At 45.7% G+C, this 17791-nt stretch overlaps 1 protein-coding gene across 1 annotated transcript in view; it reads right to left on the reverse strand.

The window, feature by feature from the left end:
• The window catches only part of Ppa2 (inorganic pyrophosphatase 2), a 66584-nt gene extending 50847 nt beyond the window's left edge, over positions 1–15737 (reverse strand). The window contains exons 1-2 of the mRNA XM_052179210.1: positions 15543–15737; positions 708–772 (exon numbers count right to left, since the gene is read on the reverse strand). Coding sequence (XP_052035170.1) covers positions 708–772; positions 15543–15684 — 207 coding nt within the window. The 5' untranslated portion in view covers positions 15685–15737. The remainder of the gene's footprint in view (positions 1–707; positions 773–15542) is intronic.
• Between the last annotated feature and the right edge of the window lie 2054 nt (positions 15738–17791).

Here is a 17791-nt window from a genome sequence, read left to right on the forward strand (position 1 = left end):
CCTTCAGAGCTCCAGTAACCCCGTGGTGTGGCCTGGGCCTGGGCCTAACTGTCCTGAGACTTCAGCCCCCAGCTCTCCCTGCAGCAGTGGCTCTGACACGCCTACCACACCCAACATCCTTCCAGCTGTGAAGTGATTTTAAAGAGAGAAGCTAAGGAAGCGCCAGGCTTTTCCAGCCTTATGTTTCCTCTGCAGAGCCTAAGGGGAAGGAACGCCAGAAAGGTCAGAAAGGCCAGTTCCAACAGTTTTAGGCTGTTACACAAACCAATGAAAGGCCCGCTGCCTTACGGCCCTTGGACATCTTAATGGCAACATGCATAAGTTTAAGAAAATAACACGTTCACACGGTGGCCAGCAGCACACAGAAGTCACCCGTAAATGCTGACTGTATTATGAGTCAAAATAAGCAGATTAACTTCCCAGATTACTACCCTTGAAACTTTTAATTCCTACTGAAGTCTAAACTTCATAGACCGCAAATACCCCCTTTCTTCTTGCCTCGCACAAATTTTTAATTTAGAATGGAGGCTTACTGCCCCGTTCTAGCTCCTTGGTTTCTTCTGCTGCTTGCCAATCACATCTTCTTCACTTTAAAGGCATTTCTACAAAAGCATGTTTTGGGTAACAGTGAAGGATTTTGATACTATCGAGTACAGGAAGTTTTGCATTGCCCCCCCCCCCCCGCCCCAAACAAGTGAAAACAATACCTCTTTGCAGTCCGCCTTCAGAGGAATATCATGGAAAGGCGAGATGTAGTGGCCAGCTGCGTGCTCTGCAAAGGAAAGAGCCCAGAGTTAGCACTGCGCACGCACTGCTCTTTATCACAGAAGGTCCGGGTCTGCCTTTGAGCTGGTGTGCTTTTTTGCAAAGCTAACTTCACACCTTAAAACTTTAATTCGGCTTTCAAAACTTGTTGCAGCCTGAGAGACACATATGCCGACTAACTCAGACTCAGCTGCTGAAACCATTTAATTCAATATTATGTCTGGCTTCAAACACCCACTGCACAAAATATCTAAAGTAGACTAGTGCTCCAAGGAGGAAAAATCTGACTATGGAAAGAGGCTCATTACTAAGTGAGTTAGTCTAAACTGACAGCCATTTCCATACGAGAACTAACTGTATAACCCACAAACCCACAATCTCCACCTACAATCCGTAGGAAGAAAGGTCCAGCCGGGGAAAGAGGCTGGTAAAAGCCCAACGTAAATGATTGATAAAATTAACTGCAAAACAGTTGACTAAGCAACAAATGAACAAGTCCTGAGTTCAGCTCAATAGAAGCAGAGGTGTATAACTTAACATACCTCTCACCATAATTTTACGCTCCCGTCCCCAGGCAGCACGGGATTAAGTTCTGAGGGAAAGTGTTCCTGTTGGCTCTTGTGCCTGTCTGCTTTGTTACACTGTGCTGGATTCCCTGCGCGGGAAAGGTAGCTAACACCTCCCTGGCATTCAGTAGTTATGGAATAAATGACTCATTAAGCTTTCATTTCCCCCTCCCTATGTTGGCACCAAGGTAACTCCTGCACAGCACGACATATGACATGTATGAGAAAAGCTGAGTGGAAAAGATAAATCCAAGGCTTTCCTCCCAGCCCCTGCTCCCACAATGACGACGCTGAGACTAATTATTATTAACAAATGCCGGGGCCATGAGCTCCGGCTTGTTCTCTGACGTGCTCTTAACTTACTCTTTCACTCTAACATGGGTTCACCTAGTGGCTGCTTTCTTCTCCTTGTCTTCTTCTCTTACATCAGTCTCCTCAGAGTCCTGGGACAAGTCTCCCCCTCCGTTCTATCCTGAGGTAAGTTACATGCTGGTTTACAGGATGGTCTCGGGATGAATCGCCCATGCCTCTATTCCTCAGAATTCTCTCTATCCCTGCTGGATGTCCCGCCTCCTATTTCCGCCGCAGCTCATTGGCCATAAGCGTTATTATTTGACAGGTGATGGTTATAAGAAGAGATCCTCTCTACAGCCGAGGAAGAGCACACAGGAATGAGAAGACTCAAATACAAATGTTTGAGTTTTTTTTATTATTTTTATGATACTGGGTGTCTTTCATGTGTGTGTGTACGGCATGCTTGTCTGCTGCCTGGTGTGTTGCATCCATGTGTGTGTGTACCACATGAATGTCTGCTGCTTGGTGTGTGGTGTCCATGTGTGTGTGTGTGTGTGTGTGTGTACCACATGAATGTCTGCTGCCTGGTGTGTGTGTCCATGTGTGTGTGTACCACATGAATGTCTGCTGCCTGGTGTGTGTGTCCATGTGTGTGTGTACCACATGAATGTCTGCTGCCTGGTGTGTGTGTCCATGTGTGTGTGTACCACATGAATGTCTGCTGCCTGGTGTGTGTGTCCATGTGTGTGTGTACCACAAGAATGTCTGCTGCCTAGTTTGTAGTGTCCCTGTGTGTGTGTACCACATGAATGTCTGCTGCCTGGTGTGTGGCATCCACGTGTGTGTGTACCACATGAATGTCTGGTGTCTGCGGATCTCAGAAGAGGGCATTGGATTCCCCAGCACTGGAGTCAGGAGTCATCTTGAAGTAAGCCTGGGCCCTCTGAAAGGGCAACTTTAACTGAAAAGAGTGCTTTTAACCAATAAGCTATCTCTCCACTCCCTGTGAATGTTTAATACTCACATTCTCATGTTTCTGATTTTTGTTTCCCTATATCCTAGTCTTCCTTAAAGTAATTCATTTGGTAATTATTTACAGAACACTTATGCTTTTCCAAACACCATTCTACATGCTAGGAATACAGATTCTAACTTCCTGTTCTTATGCACATATTCTAGTGGCAGACAAGGGCGATGAAGATGTTTAAACTACAGCATGAAGGGTAAGCACCACAAAGGAAAAAAGTCAACACATCAGGGCAGGTAAAGAGCGAAAATTAACAGTGAGTGTGGATGCCAGGAGCTGTGGCCCTCATGAGCTGTGGCCCTCGTGAGCTGTGGCCCCCGAGCTGTGGCCCTCGTGAGCTGTGGCCCATGGGAGCTGTGGCCCTCGTGAGCTGTGGCCCTCGTGAGCTGTGGCCCACGTGGGCAGCACATCACCAGCAGCCTGAAGGGAGCAATCAGGAGGGAGATGCTGAGGAGAGACAGCACCACAGATGCTGAGAAACACCAGCAGGACAGCCAGCCAGGCAGGAATGCAACAATCAAAGACCGAGAAATGGTCAGTGGTGAACTCGGGGACAAGTCTAGCATCTGGTCATCAGGAACCTTGTCTCCTGACATAGTCCTTCACATTTCTTCTGAGTAAAATAGAAAGAACTCCAGGTTTCAACAGAGTGTATGCATTTTAAAAGGGAAGATGTGTCTTCTGTCGAGCAAAGGGAGGGAATCTGGAGGCTGCTGCAGTTGATCAGCTGACGATGATGGTGACACAGATGAGGTGACATGATGGAAGTGGAGAGAGAAAATGTCACCTGACTACGTTTCAAAAGTTGAGCTGCGGCTGGAAGATGGTTCAGTGGTTAAGAGCACTGTCTCCTCTCCCAGAGGTCCTGAGTTTAATTCCCAGCACCCACATGGTGGCTCACAGCCAGCTGAAATGGGACCTGATGCCCTCTCCTGTCATGCAAGCATTCACGAAGACATGCATGCAAATAAAGCACTCATATACAATAAATAAATAAATAAATAAACCTTAAAGAAAACACTACAAAGTTGAGCTAGATATGTCCCCAAAGGATAGGATGCCAATGACCCAGATGTGGGACCCAGAGCTGGGGCAAGCAGCTTACAGGGAAGACATACCACTGCAGGTACACCAGGCTCCACAGAGCCCTAGAGACCACAGCTAAAAAATTGGATTCCATGACCGCCAACACTGAGGTGCAGAGTGGACCTCCCATGCTCCTCTGACTCTGGCTGCTGATGGCTGTGTACCCAGAATGCATCACGGAGCAGTTGTGACGGAGATGGACAGTTCACAGCACCAAAAATATTTCCCATGTGGTCGCTTTGCCAACTCCAAAGCAGAGAGACATTGCAGAGACATGGGCTGTGAACTGAATCCAGAGGCATTTCAAAGGTTAGAGTTCAGAAATGAGAGACTGCTCACACAAAGGCCAGTATGGAGGGAAAGACACCAGAGTAACCGATACAACTGACTAGAGCCGCATCCCACACTCACACTCTCTACCTCCATGTGTCCATGGTGCCCAAGGCTCTGCTTAGCTTCCTCCTAGCTCCACCCCCTTAGACACACCCACTTAAACTACGTCATCACAGCCATATTTCTTTAAAAGAAACTGACTTTTAAAATCTGTACGGTCTCGAGTTCTGATGACTCCCTCTTTGCTGTTTAAGGGTTGCCCTTTCTTCAGCTCACTGTGATTTTAATACGGTATTTATTAAAAAGTAGACGGGAAAATGAAGTCACCACGTCATTCACCGAGTCAGCATCCCTAGACAAAAACTCATGAATTCCCAACAGGCGCATCAACATACTTCAGGTACTCCAGCCCCGCCTAAAGTACTTTTCACTTTATCATTTTGTGAGTTTTCCATGGTTTCTTAGTCTCATGTTGCTGAGAATGTAGTCGCTGTATTTGCAACTGAGAAAGTCGACTAGACCGGGAAAGCCTATCTGATGTTACGCTTAGACCCCAGACAGCTACATTCACCAAACGCCACCATTCACAGCATTACTAAACCATCATACAGATTCTCACTGGACACTTGATAAGATCACCGACAAGACTAAGAAATGCAAACAATGAGCTTCAATAAAAATGTAGCCTGTTCTTCATATAAATCACAAGATTCCTATTTCACAGAACTTCATTTGGATTCTATAGGCTGACATCAAGTGAACATAGTCTTAAATGTTTACTTAAGTAGCTTTTACGTTCAGATGTATTGATTCAAGTCCCATGATTGGGGCCAATTTACAGGAACTTATTCACATGGAGTTTCACTAAGTTCAAACATGTAACCACCCACCCACGACTCAAATGATGTAATTAAGAAACACGTTGTAATTTCAGTCCTTACAAAAAAAAAGTTATTGAAGACCTGCATGACTCAGTCCTAGAATAAATATAAGAAACTAAATTATATACAATGCTGTTTCATACAGGGAACCACCTTCTGTCCCAGAGCAATAAGAGTCTAAACTAGGAGAAGCATGCCCCGCCCTCCACCCCATCTGTTAAGGAGAATGTAAAACCCACAGTAAGTTAATTTCAGGTCATCAGCAATGACAGAAGCTACCGAGGCATCAGTGGACAGGGCAGGTAGTGTTGTTCCTGAGACAGCAAGTTGTTATCATTATCCATTATCAGCATCATTATCATCCACAGTTAATGCAAGGTCAGAAGGCTGCATCTTCGAAAATCCTGAACACGGCAAGTTTCCAAATATTCAGTCTTACACTCGCTCTGTTACTTCCGCCCTCCATGTATAAGAATGTGTCCTCACCACCACGGCTCTGTAGTATAATTTGAAATCAAGTATGGTGATCCCTCCCACAGCATTCTTTCTGTTTAGTATTGCTTTGAGCATTCAGGGTCTTTTGTGTCTCCCTATAAACTTTTGGATTGCTTGTTCTATGTCCGCTGAAGAGTGGCATTGGGGTATTGATTGGTAGCATAGTTCTTTCCACTTTCTCTCTTCTGCTAATCCATGAGCATGCGATGTCTTTCCATCTTCTAGGAGCGCAATGTCTTTCTTTAGTGTCCTAAAATTTTCATTGCAGAGGTCTTTTGTTTCATTGATTAGGCTTATTTCCAGGTATGTGTGTGCGCGCATGCACACATGTGCAAGCATGTGTGTGTGTGTGTGTGTGCATGTGCGCCCCCATTTTAAAATGAAAGCAGTAAGGTGGAATACTGGGGTACAGGGGTCTGAGGATAGTAGGGTGTGGGAGGATGGGGTAATGTGTCCCCAGGCAGGACTACCCTAAAATATACATGAAAAAGCTATAGATAAACTCACGATTCCTCAACTTATTAAAGATTGGAGGTGGTCCAATACATGGAATATGGAAGAAGATGGGGAAAAGACAGGGGTTAAGGATTAAGTGGGGATGGAAGCAAAGAGATGTGGGAGAAGAGAGGTCATAAATAGGTTAACTGAAACTACGGGTGTGAGAAAGCCTTATGGGAAACCACTAGTTAGTGAGCTCATTTAAAAATCTAATTTAAAAAGGGGGAGTGAGTGAGGTACCTCACCTGAGTGGACAATGACACTTCCAGAAGACAGCTATAGATACACATCTCGGGGCAAGGCGAGGGACACCCTGCTACTGAGGTTTGCAGTCACGGACACCCAGAGGTCTTCAGACACACAGGCTATTGCTGGGACCCTTGTTTACCTACCAGAGCAACGTCATGTGACCCTACTGCTGAAGACACCACACGCACACCTTGGCTGCGGGGCAGAGGCTAATTAAGGGCACATTAACAGAGAAACACCCTTCCGGCCGGCTAGCTTTCCCACTGTGAGAACCTGCTCTGCAGGCTGCTGAGGGAGAGCACATCCCTGCCCCTCCCTAACACTGGGCCCACCATGCTCAACACCGGCACGCCATGGAGATGTGCCTACTGGCGCAACGGGGCCACTGCTGTGAATCCACAACCATGCACAGATGGCTACCTCTAGCTAGAGTTAATGAGACATTATGGACACACACACACACACACACACAGAGAGAGAGAGAGAGAGAGAGGGAGAGAGAGGATTTGGGAGAGTTGGAAAAGGGAAGTGGGGTTAGATGTGAGATTATATATAAGATTCTCAAAAATAAAGAAGGAATTAAAATGTCCAATTTCTTAAAATCAAAAGAGAAAAAGAAATGGAGTAATTTGGCATGTAGTGCACCCGAGACACAGAGCATCTCTACAGACACCTCCCGGTGTGCATGCCTCCCCGTGTGCACACTGCCTCGCTGGGCAGCCAGGGCAGCTCTCTGGTTACTGCTATCCCCATGCTAGAGATGCCATCTGAGGTCAGACAAGTCAGACCACAGGTAGTTATGTCAGGGAACTTGTCTGAGGTTATAAAGCCAGAGCTGAAGCTCAAAGGTGTTGCCTGCTGGCCTGCACCTGCTGCAACTGACGCCACAGCACCTGCTGCACCTGCCGCCACAGCACCTGCTGCACCTGCCACCACAGTATCCGCTGCACCTGCTACCACAGCACCTGCTGCACCTGATGCCACAGCACCTGCTGCACCTGCTGCACCTGCCACTACAGCACCTGCTGCACCTGCCACCACAGCACCCGCTGCACCTGCCGCCACAGCACCCGCTGCACCTGCCACCACAGCACCCGCTGCACCTGCTACCACAGCACCTGCTGCACCTGATGCCACAGCACCTGCTGCACCTGCTGCACCTGCCACTACAGCACCTGCTGCACCTGCCGCCACAGCACCCGCTGTACCTGCCACCACAGCACCCGCTGCACCTGCTGTACCTGCCACCACAGCACCCACTGCACCTGCCACCACAGTACCTGCTGCACCTGCCGCTACAGCACACGCTGCACCTCCTGTCACAGCACCCGCTGCACCTGCTGCAACTGACGCCACAGCACCCACTGCACCTGACACCACAGCACCTGCTGCACCCGCTGCACCTGACACCACAGCATCTGCTGCACCCACTGCACCTGCTGCCACAGCACCTGCTGCCACAGCACCCGCTGCACCTGCTGCAACTGACGCCACAGCACCCGCTGCACCTGCCGCTACAGCACCCACTGCACCTGCCACCACAGCACCTGCTGCACCTGCTGCACCTGCCGCCACAGCACCTGCTGCACCTGCTGCCACAGCACCCACTGCACCCGCTTCAACTGACGCCACAGCACCTGCTGCACCTGCTGCCACAGCACCTGCCGCCACAGCACAGCTGCTTCTAGAAGCTTCAGGAACCATGCAGTACTTCCCAGTTGAGCTCCACAAAAACCTCCAGAGCTGTGGGGACAGTGATTCTCGACCTTCCTAATGCTGTGACACTTTGATACAGTTCCTCATGTTGTGGTGACCCCCAACCATAAAACTATTTTCAGCGCTGCTTCAGAACTGTAATAATACTGTAACTATCTGATAGGCGGCATAGATTACAGCCATTGAATGAAAGGGCCATTCAGGGTCACAACCCACAGGCTGAGAATCTCTGCAGGAGGCCTTTAAGTGTTCTAAGAAGTAAGTCCCATGGTGCAAACCTTTGGGACATGCTGCCTTACATCTGTGCTTCTCAGAACTTTAATGTGTACATTACTATTCTCCAAGGTGGCAATAAAATGAGGTGCTCTAGTTAAGTCACAAACCTCTGAGTTTGAAAGCAAAATGAATGTCTCAAATGGACGCTCCTGTTCAAGCACACAAATCTTGGGTTACCGGGTCCAAGCCTCTCACCCCATGATTTATTTTATTTTATTTTATTTTATTTTATTTTATTTTATTTTATTTTATTTTATTTTATTTTATTTTTTATACATTCGTCTACTTTATTTTAGTGCCCATATTTAAACCTAAGATAAGTTTTGTATTTTTGTTGTTTTTTTAATTGAAAAGGGAAGTAAAAACACTTTATGATAAAATTAAAGATTTACATGGAAAATATTTCAGATAAACACATTAAAATTCTCAATTTTCATGGAAAATTAAAGAGTAATTAAAGAGTAAAGTGGTAGACACATAAAACATTGCTAAATTAATTGAAATATGGAATAGAAACATTTTATGATAGAATTGAAGATTTACATGGAAAATATTTCTGATGAAATTGTAGAAAAATATAGAAAAACATGTTAGAATTGAAGATTATCATAGAAAATTTTATATAGATATAATAATGGTAGGCATAAAGGTATTCCTAAGTTGATTGAAAGTGGAATTATAAATATTTTCTGATAAATTTGAAGATTTACATGGAAAATATTTCTGATAAAATTGAAGAAATATATAGAAAAACATGTTAAAATTAAAGATGATCATGGAAATTATACAGATAAAATGGTAGACATAAAGATAATTCTAAGTTGATTGAAGGTGGAATTATAAACATTTTCAGATAAAATTGAAGATTTACATGGAAAATATTTCTGGTAAAATTCAAGAAATATATAGACAAACAAGTTAAAATTGACTAGTTCATGGAAAATTTTACATATAAAATGGTAGATATAAAAACTCTTTCTAAATTAATTGAAGGTGGAATTAGAAACATTTGTGATAAAATCAAAGATTTACATTGAAAACATTTCTAATAAAATAGAGGAAATATATAGGAAGACATATTAAAATTGAAAATTATCATGAAAAATAATGCGGACAAAATGGCAGACATAAAAAACATTACTAAATTAATTAAAAGGGGAATTACAAACATTTTCTGATAAAATTGAAAATTTACGTGAGAAATATTTCTGTTAGTCTATGCCTTTTTATTGGGGAGCTGAGTCCATTGTTGTTAAGAGATATTAAGTAATAGTGATTGTTGCTTCCTGTTATTTTTGATGTTATTTTTATGTTTGTGTGGGTATCTTCTTTTGGGTTTGTTGGAATAAGATTACTTTCTTGCTTTTTTCTAGGCTGTAGTTTCCCTTCTTGTGTTGTCATTTTCCATCTATTATCCTTTGTAGGGCTGGATTTGTGGACAGATATTGTGTAAATTTGGTTTTATCATAGAATATCTTGGTTTCTCCATCTAAGATGGTGGAGAGTTTTGCTGGGCATTGTAGCCTAGGCTGGCATTTGTGTTCTCTTGGGGTCTGTATGAGGTCTGCCCAGGATCTTCTAGCTTTCATCGTCTCTGGTAAGAAGTCTGGTGTGATTCTGATAGGTCTGCCTTTACAAGTTACTTTCCCTTTTTCCTTTACTGCTTTTAATATTCTTTGTTTAGTGAATTTGGTGTTTTGATTATTATGTGCCGGGAGGACTTTCTGTTCTGGTCCAGTCTGTTTGGAGTTCTGAAGGCTTCTTGTATGTTCATGGCCATCTCTTTCTCTAGGTTAGAGAAGTTTTCTTCTTCAATTTTGTTGAAGATATTTACTGGGCCTTTAAGATGTAAATCCTTGCTCTTGTCTATACCTATAATCCTTAGGTCTGGCCTTCTCATTGTGTCCTGGAGTTCCTGGATGTTTTGGGTTACCAGCTTTATGCATTTTGCATTTTCTTTGACTGTTGAGTCAATGTTTTCTATGGTATCTTCAGCACCTGAGGTTCTCTCTATCTCTTGTATTCTGTTGTTGATGCTTGCATCTATGACTCCTGAATTCTTTCCAAGGTTTTCTATCTCCAGAGATGTTTCACTTTGTGATTTCTTTATTGTTTCTACTTCCAATTTTAGATCCTGGATGATTTTGTTCGGTTCTTTTACTTGATTATTTGTGTTTTCCTGTAATTATTTAAGGAATTTTTGTGTTTCTTCTTTAAGGGCTTCTGCCTGTTGACCCATGACCTCCTGTATTTCTTTAAGGGAGTTATTTAAGTCTTTCTTGAAGCACTCTATCAGCATCATGAGATACGATTTTAAATCCAACTCGTGTTTGTCCAGTGTGTTGGGGTATCCAGGACTTGCTGTGGTGGGAGAACTGGGTTCTGATGCTGCCATGTGGCCTTGGTTTCTGTTGGTAGGGTTCTTGTGCTTGCCTTTCATCATCTGGTTATCTCTGGTGCTAGTTGGTATTGTTGTCTCTGGCTGGAGTTTATTCCTCCTATGGGCCTATAAGCCTGTGCCCTTACTCCTCTGAGTTCAAAAGTGAAAGCACTGCTGGGAGATCACTCTCTCCTGGTGGGCTATGCACAGAAGGCTGTGGAGTCTCCCCGCTCCCTGGTGCCAATGTCAGCAGAAAGACTTCTGTACTAGCTGCTCCACTGATCTTATGCCCTGTGTGCTCCTAGCTGGTCCTCTCCAGAGAGAAGGTGGTGATCTCACCTCTGTGCTTATAAGTGAAAGCGCTGCTGGGAGATCTCTCTCTCCTGGTGGGCTGGGCACAGAAGGCTGTGGAGTCTCCTGGCTCCCTGGTGCAAACGGCAGCGGGAAGACTCTCACCCCATGATTTATAAAATGATATCCAGAAATGTAAAGGGAGAAGACAAAAGCTCAGCAAGTCACTAAGCAAGGCCACAGGGCAGAGGGGTGGGCAGTCCCTGAAGTGCTTTCCTGTTATCACGGAGTTTTGGAACTCTATAGTTCTACATATTCCAATTTCATCAACCAGTCATTCTTATTAATTGTGGAGGTTCAAAAATGTTCTGTCTGCAACTGTATCGATATCTCAGCACCTTGGGATTTGTTTGAAATACGGGCAATGTTTCCACTGCTGAACGATGACTTTCATCCCATAACTCTGGCTTTTCTTCTGTGGAAACAGAACACCCTGAATTGCTCATAGGCACTGCACCAAATGCATCCAGGTTGGGCCCATTTTTTATTATTTTATTTTTTGATATAACAATGAGTTACTGTAACCAGTAAAGGTAACCAGTCATTAGCACTTCCATCTCCTGTTATTCTTCAAACTCTCCATCAGTTATTGTGACCGTCTGGATAAGAAGCAACATACTCTTCACCTCCTCTTCCCCAGCTCACCCTCAAATACACTGCCTTTTCATCCACCCCCTTCAACAGTCCTGGGCCACCGGTGCCCTCTGGTGGTAGATACAGGAATTGTCTAACTACACTTCCCAGTAATTAAGCCATTTGAACCCTTCCCTGAGACAGCATCCAATTTTATCGGATTCTTGCGATTGCTTCAGTAAAAACATTTTGTCTATATTCCCCTTCTGTTCTGCCCTATTCACTCTACTGAATAAAAATAAATTTTACTTATGGCATCCTAGTTTCAGAATAATCTTACAAACATTTGATGCTAAAAACAACAAAACAACAAAAAGAATTACAGTGTAGTTCAGAGATGCTGCCACAACCTTGTCCAACACAGTGTACTTGATGCCTTGTAGGAATGCTAGTGCTACGAGGGACCTTGAGAGGATTACGACAAGGTCGGCTGCCTCCTCCTAAGACAGAACTGTCCCAGAAAGAAACAGTACCATCACCTGCCCAGCAGCACACAGCAGGAGAACCAAGATCAAGATCCAGGCCTCCCCAGCCCAAATCCAGAGCTTGGCCAACTGTGCAGAAGATTCCAGGCTCTCGGACAGTTTTTCTCTGTGTTTTTACATTCTTCACAATTGGTTATTTTATTTTGAGGGAAGGGCACAGGACTGTACTTTGCCCCCTGCCATGCTCAGGACACTTTTATAGACTGCGCCCTGACCTAGGTAGGTTGTATCTCATTATAACAGCAGTTTCAGGCTAAGCCCAGCCCTGGGAAACGCCATTCTACAAGCAGAATTTGACTCCCTTTAGGGTCCAAATGTGGAGGCAAGAGGGTTCTGACCTTGATGGACAATTAAACAACCAGCCTGATCTAATAACCTGCATTTGCTCTCCAGGACCCACATGTGTAGTGCAGAGTTGGCATGTTCATGCTTGCACACACACACACACACACACACACACACACGCGCGCGCGCGCGCGCACTACAACATCCTCACATGGTTGCCATAAAGAAAAGCATATTTACAGAAACCATGGGGAGCCCCACACTGGGAACCATGGAGTCTGTGTTTCCTCTTTGGGGTTTCTAGTCTCATTAATAAAAGGATCTAGAAACAGAGAGAAAAATTGTCAGAGGTTGCAAGCTGTGAATCTTCCCACTCCCTGGAAGAAGATTGGGAAGAGGCAGAGAGAAAGCCACAGTTGGCAAGCAGCCACGTGGTAAAAGGGAGAGGGATAGCTTCAGAATGTTTGGAAGAAAGAAAGGACTACATTTTCCGAGTAACTCAGAAAAGTGGGCAGGCTCAGCTGTGCTAAGAGACAGAAATTCTGTAAGTGGCTATGCTGAGCTAGGGATTCTGGGAAGGATAAGTACAGTATCCTTATTACATATTAAAGGCATAATTATTCCTCCCGCCTCCGCTTGGCATATCATGAGGTGTGTCAGCCTCCCTGACAGCCAGCCCTAGCAAGGTGATTGACAGGCCCACATGGATTAACTCTGATGGGAGTTGACATAATGTTCTAATCTTTGGAGGACACCAACATGTCTTATCTCCACCCAGGGCCCAAGATACATTCTTTTGGACAGGAGGAAATTGCTTTCCCTCATTGAGCCCCTACTGAGCTGTATAGCCATCTTCCATGGTCTCCAAGAATGGCATTGCCCCCTCAACAGTCTCTAATCACTTAGAAGATGGGCAAAGAATGGGGAATACAAATAACCCATTGGTTTTTTTTAACTATGAAAATCTAGAGATCCAGAATGGACTAATGTCTGGACTGAACTGTCAATCATGCCTTCATACGTAGCTTCCAGAGCTAAAGTCTGAAGAGACGAGTGGCCAGAACTCCCTTCCAGGTCAAAAACCAGGGACATTTCCAACTTTTAGCTAGGCAAAAACAAACAAACAAACAATAACAAAAAAATTAACCCAAATTACCTCCAGAGTCCTCTACCCTAAACTGCCTATCCTATTTCCACGTCCTGTCTTCATCACGGACACTTAACCCTGAAGGATTATGACTCCCACCCACCTGGTGTCTGATCATCCATCAGCTGTGTCAAAGGACCGGTAGACAGACAGACAGCTCCCACTGTCCCTGGGGCTGCAGAGGCAGTCTACTAGAATCCTTCCAGCCTACTCGGGAAGGCCCACTCCTGGCCTGGTTCTGCACATCAGCTTCCACACTCCCGACACTTCCTGTGGACAACCTGACTTAACCTTGAAGCTCAGCTCAACTCTGACACCTACCCCCTCCTCCCCTTCCCCTCATCTCCCTCCCCACCCCCGCCTTGACTATCTCTGTCCCCCAAAAATTACTCTAGACAGAACCTAAGGAGCAATCCTTCATACTTCCTGCCTCCACATGTGTGTGCATGTACCCGTGCGCAAAGACCCCGTGTTTGCCTGGGCCAGTAGTCAGGGGTAACGTGGGTCTCCACAACACCCATGCAGCTTCTCAATGTAATGTTATTCGATTAATTCTGACACTGTAGAACACATTCCTGACATATTACTGCACTCACTGAAACACCAGGACAGTTCCACCTAGTATACATACAGGGTTTTCTGCTTAGATTTTTGCCATTATATAATAGTATCTTTTCCGAAAACATGCCCAGTGGCTGTTACTTTGTACAAAGTTACATTGTAACTTCGGGAATACAACCCATTCAGAAATGTGCACACTTATTAAGGGCTTCTCTTCCTTCTGTTGTTTTATGGCGTTCTTGTTTTGAGGCCCGTTGCCTACCCAGACTCCCGTTGTGTACACATTGTCTTTTAAAAAGACGTAACCCATCATGCCTAAAGGAGAAACAAGACAGAGTTTCTTGTGAAGGAGAAAATAGAATCTAATGGAAGCATCACAACTACCACAGCTTGTCCTTAGAGGTGCCCCACGTGTTCAATCCCGGAGGCAGAGGGGGGTGTGCTATTGGGAGTTCGAGGCTGTCCAGGGTTACACAGTGAGACCCTGTCTCAAAATAAAACAAAAGCACAAGAGTTTAAGCTAGGTTTGCTCCTTTATCACAAAATAAGCCTTAACCTTAAGCTCCAGAAAAGTAACTGTAAAAATCAAAGTAAAGTTATTAATGATTTCAAGTTACACTCTAAGTCCAGTGACTACGTTGAACACACAGCAATTTCTGCACCCCTATTTGACAGGGTTAAAAAAAATTCTAATGCTTAGCAAGTTAAGACATTCACCTAGGATAGGGTCGCAGGACAAGATTCTAGGAACCGCCTAACAGGTGTGCACAATGCTTGACATAGCTACAGCTCCCCTACCGAGTATTAAGCCAATGAGGCACGAAAGCAACTCACCTACGGGGCTATTTTCGCGCTATTGTTAACAAGACCTACACAGTGAAAAGCCAGGAGCTTTTCTGTCTTTGGCGGCCAGCCCAGGCCAGGCAGCACCAGACACCTCCCTCTAGGTTTTGCTCAATGTGCAGGGCAAGAAGTGGTGCCACGTTCTCGCCAGAAGGCCAGCCAGTCTCCTGCTTGTGGATGGCATTCAAGGTGAAAACTTTTAGGTAAAAACTCAATTTACTGTTGCTGTTTTTTAGTTACCTTAAAACAAGCAAACGGTTCCGTGATGGCGTGGGCACATAGCCTATCCCAGTGCCTGGCTCACATTCCCCTCCCACTTCCTTCCCCTGTACGCCTGCGCTGACAGCAAGGTCGCAGGCAAAATCGGTTTCGGAGTGAAGCCCCGGTCCCCAAAGTTCTGCGTCCGTGCGGAGGGGGGCTTAGCAGCGCCCGGGAGGGCAGCGCGGGCGAGCGGCGGGCCACGGCGCGGAGGTCGGTGGGAGGAGCGCGGCGCGGCGCTACGCCACGGGCCGGCTGCGGTCGCTGCAGAGGGCGGTTGGCCCCGCGCCGCCCTGCGCGCCGAGACCCGTCCCCGCCGCCCCGGGCTTGGGCGCGGGCTGCGGACCCGGCCGGGCGGAGCACGGAACCGCGGCTCCTCCGCCGGCCGGCGCGGAGCTGGGCGAGCGACTTACTGAAGAACAGGCGGTAGTCCTGCGAGCGGGGATGGCCCAGCTCCTCCGTGCGGTACAGGGACATGACGCGGCGCGGAGGGCGGGCAGCGGCCCCCACGCGCCACCCTCGGCCGACGCTCAGCAGCGGCAGCAGCGCGCGCATGGCGGACCGTCTGCGAGGACCGGCGAGTCGGTGCTGGGCCCGGTGCGGCCGCTCGACGGCGCCCCCTGCCGCCCGGAGCCCGCACTGCCTCCCCGCTCGGCCTCCAGTGGCATCAAGTCCCACCCTCTTCTGGATTCCTGGGGCCACCTAAGTCCACTTTCTTCCAAAGCCCTCAGAGGCCTGAGACCTTCAAGACTAGGAGACAAGGACCTTAGTAGCCCCAGGAACTCACCACCACGCACCCACTCAAACACTGTCAGTGTCTGCGATCAGACTTTGATTACATTAATATAGCACTGGTTGCACGGCTCCAGAAACTTCTAAAAGACCAAACAGGGAGAAGACGAGAGTAGACACACACACACACACACACACACGGCTATAATGTCTAATGACCGAGCCTCCTTGTGAAGACATTTGACACAGTCTTATCCTAAATCTGTAATTCCCTCAAAAGCCGCTTCCTCCATAAGTGCCTTTAATATTTAACCCAAGTACGGGTAACTTCTAACTTCTCTGCAGCTGCCTACATCACAAGAATTTCTGTCTGATCCAGTGGCCACAACTGGTTACAACAGCAGTCTTACTCTGCAGTCTTTGGTCCAGCTAACAATGAGAGCTACGGTTCTGAGAAAGGAACCAGCCGCGGGGCTACATATGCCATTTTCCTTTTCTGTAGACCATTTGCTTGGGGAGATCTTACTGGGAAGGTCTTCAGGACCTCTACCAGTTTCCGGTCCCAACAGTGAGCAGGGCTCACATCTTTACCTACTAGGTTCTTTCTGCATCTAAATTGTGACAGTTAAAACCAAAACTGGCCTTACCCAGGTTCCAGAAAGGACCTCTTAGAGATGCCACTAGCCACTTAGCCACTGCTCAGCCTAGTCTCTAAAAAAAAAAAACTGACATTAGTGGCTTTGTAACATGTCAACTTGATTAGGCTGAACTGCAAGCTATGTTATCCTATTAAAAATGGAAACATTTCCTTCCTGTGTTTATCTCGTTGATTTATATAATTTTGCTTATATGTAAAAAAAAAAAAAAGAAAGCTTAAAATTTCACTTGAACTTCAAATATTGGATATTTGAGAAGGAAATTCCTACTGAAATTCCTACTGGGTTGTCTAATAGTCTAGATTATTAACATTAACATCAAATTCTCCAGGAATGTGATTTGGGAATGCATTGCTTTATGGTATTAAAAAAAATGGCTTGTTTTTGAATATGTAAATTCCCATCATTTTCTATAATTTACTGAAATGCATGTGGATCAAAACTGAATATACAGTACATGTTGTGAGAACAAGGTTGGCTTTTAGTTAACTTTAAAAATCAAATTTCTGAAGATGTTTATTCAACAATACTTGCCCATTTCAAATGTAGAGATTAGAACCTAACTCCTTGAATTTCCTCTGTGGACATCTGTCATTATGATGTAGCAAGTGTAGGGGCTTGAATAGGTATGTCCCCCCCCCCCACACACACACTCATGTGTTTGAATGCTTGGAGATCCATAGGAAGTGGCACTGTAAGGAGATAGGTGTGGAGTAGGTGTGGCCTTGTTGGAGGAAGTGCGTCACTGTGGGGGCCTGGCTTTGAAGTCTCCTGTATTCAAGCTCCTCCCAGGGTCCTGGCTGCCTTCCAATCAAAATGTAGACCTCTCAGCTTCTCTAGTATGGCTGCCTGCATGCTGCCATGTCTCCCTCCATACTCACAATGGACTATACCTCTAAAACTGCAAGCTACTCCCAATTAAATGTCTTCCTTTATAAGAGTCGCCCTGGTCATGTTGTCTCTTCACAGCAATGAAACCCTAAATAAGCAAGTATGTGTCTTAATTCTTAATTCTAAGACTTTACAAGATGAGGGTAAAGACAAATGCGCAAACAGCTCTTGAGCACACCTCCAGAATTTACAAATAAAACAACTGGTCAGGATTGGAGGGTTGGGGTATCTGGTACATAGCCAAACTTAGCCATCGGTCTGATTTTGTATCTGGGAGTAGTGAAATGTCCAGGAGCCAGTCCAACGTGGAGCCCGGGAGACAACTCTAACGTGGACTATGCAGGACTCTCAATCTATTGAGTAGCTTTTAGTCTATAGAATTT

This window comes from Apodemus sylvaticus, chromosome 4 (assembly GCF_947179515.1).
Source record: "Apodemus sylvaticus chromosome 4, mApoSyl1.1, whole genome shotgun sequence".
Lineage (NCBI taxonomy): Eukaryota > Metazoa > Chordata > Mammalia > Rodentia > Muridae > Apodemus > Apodemus sylvaticus.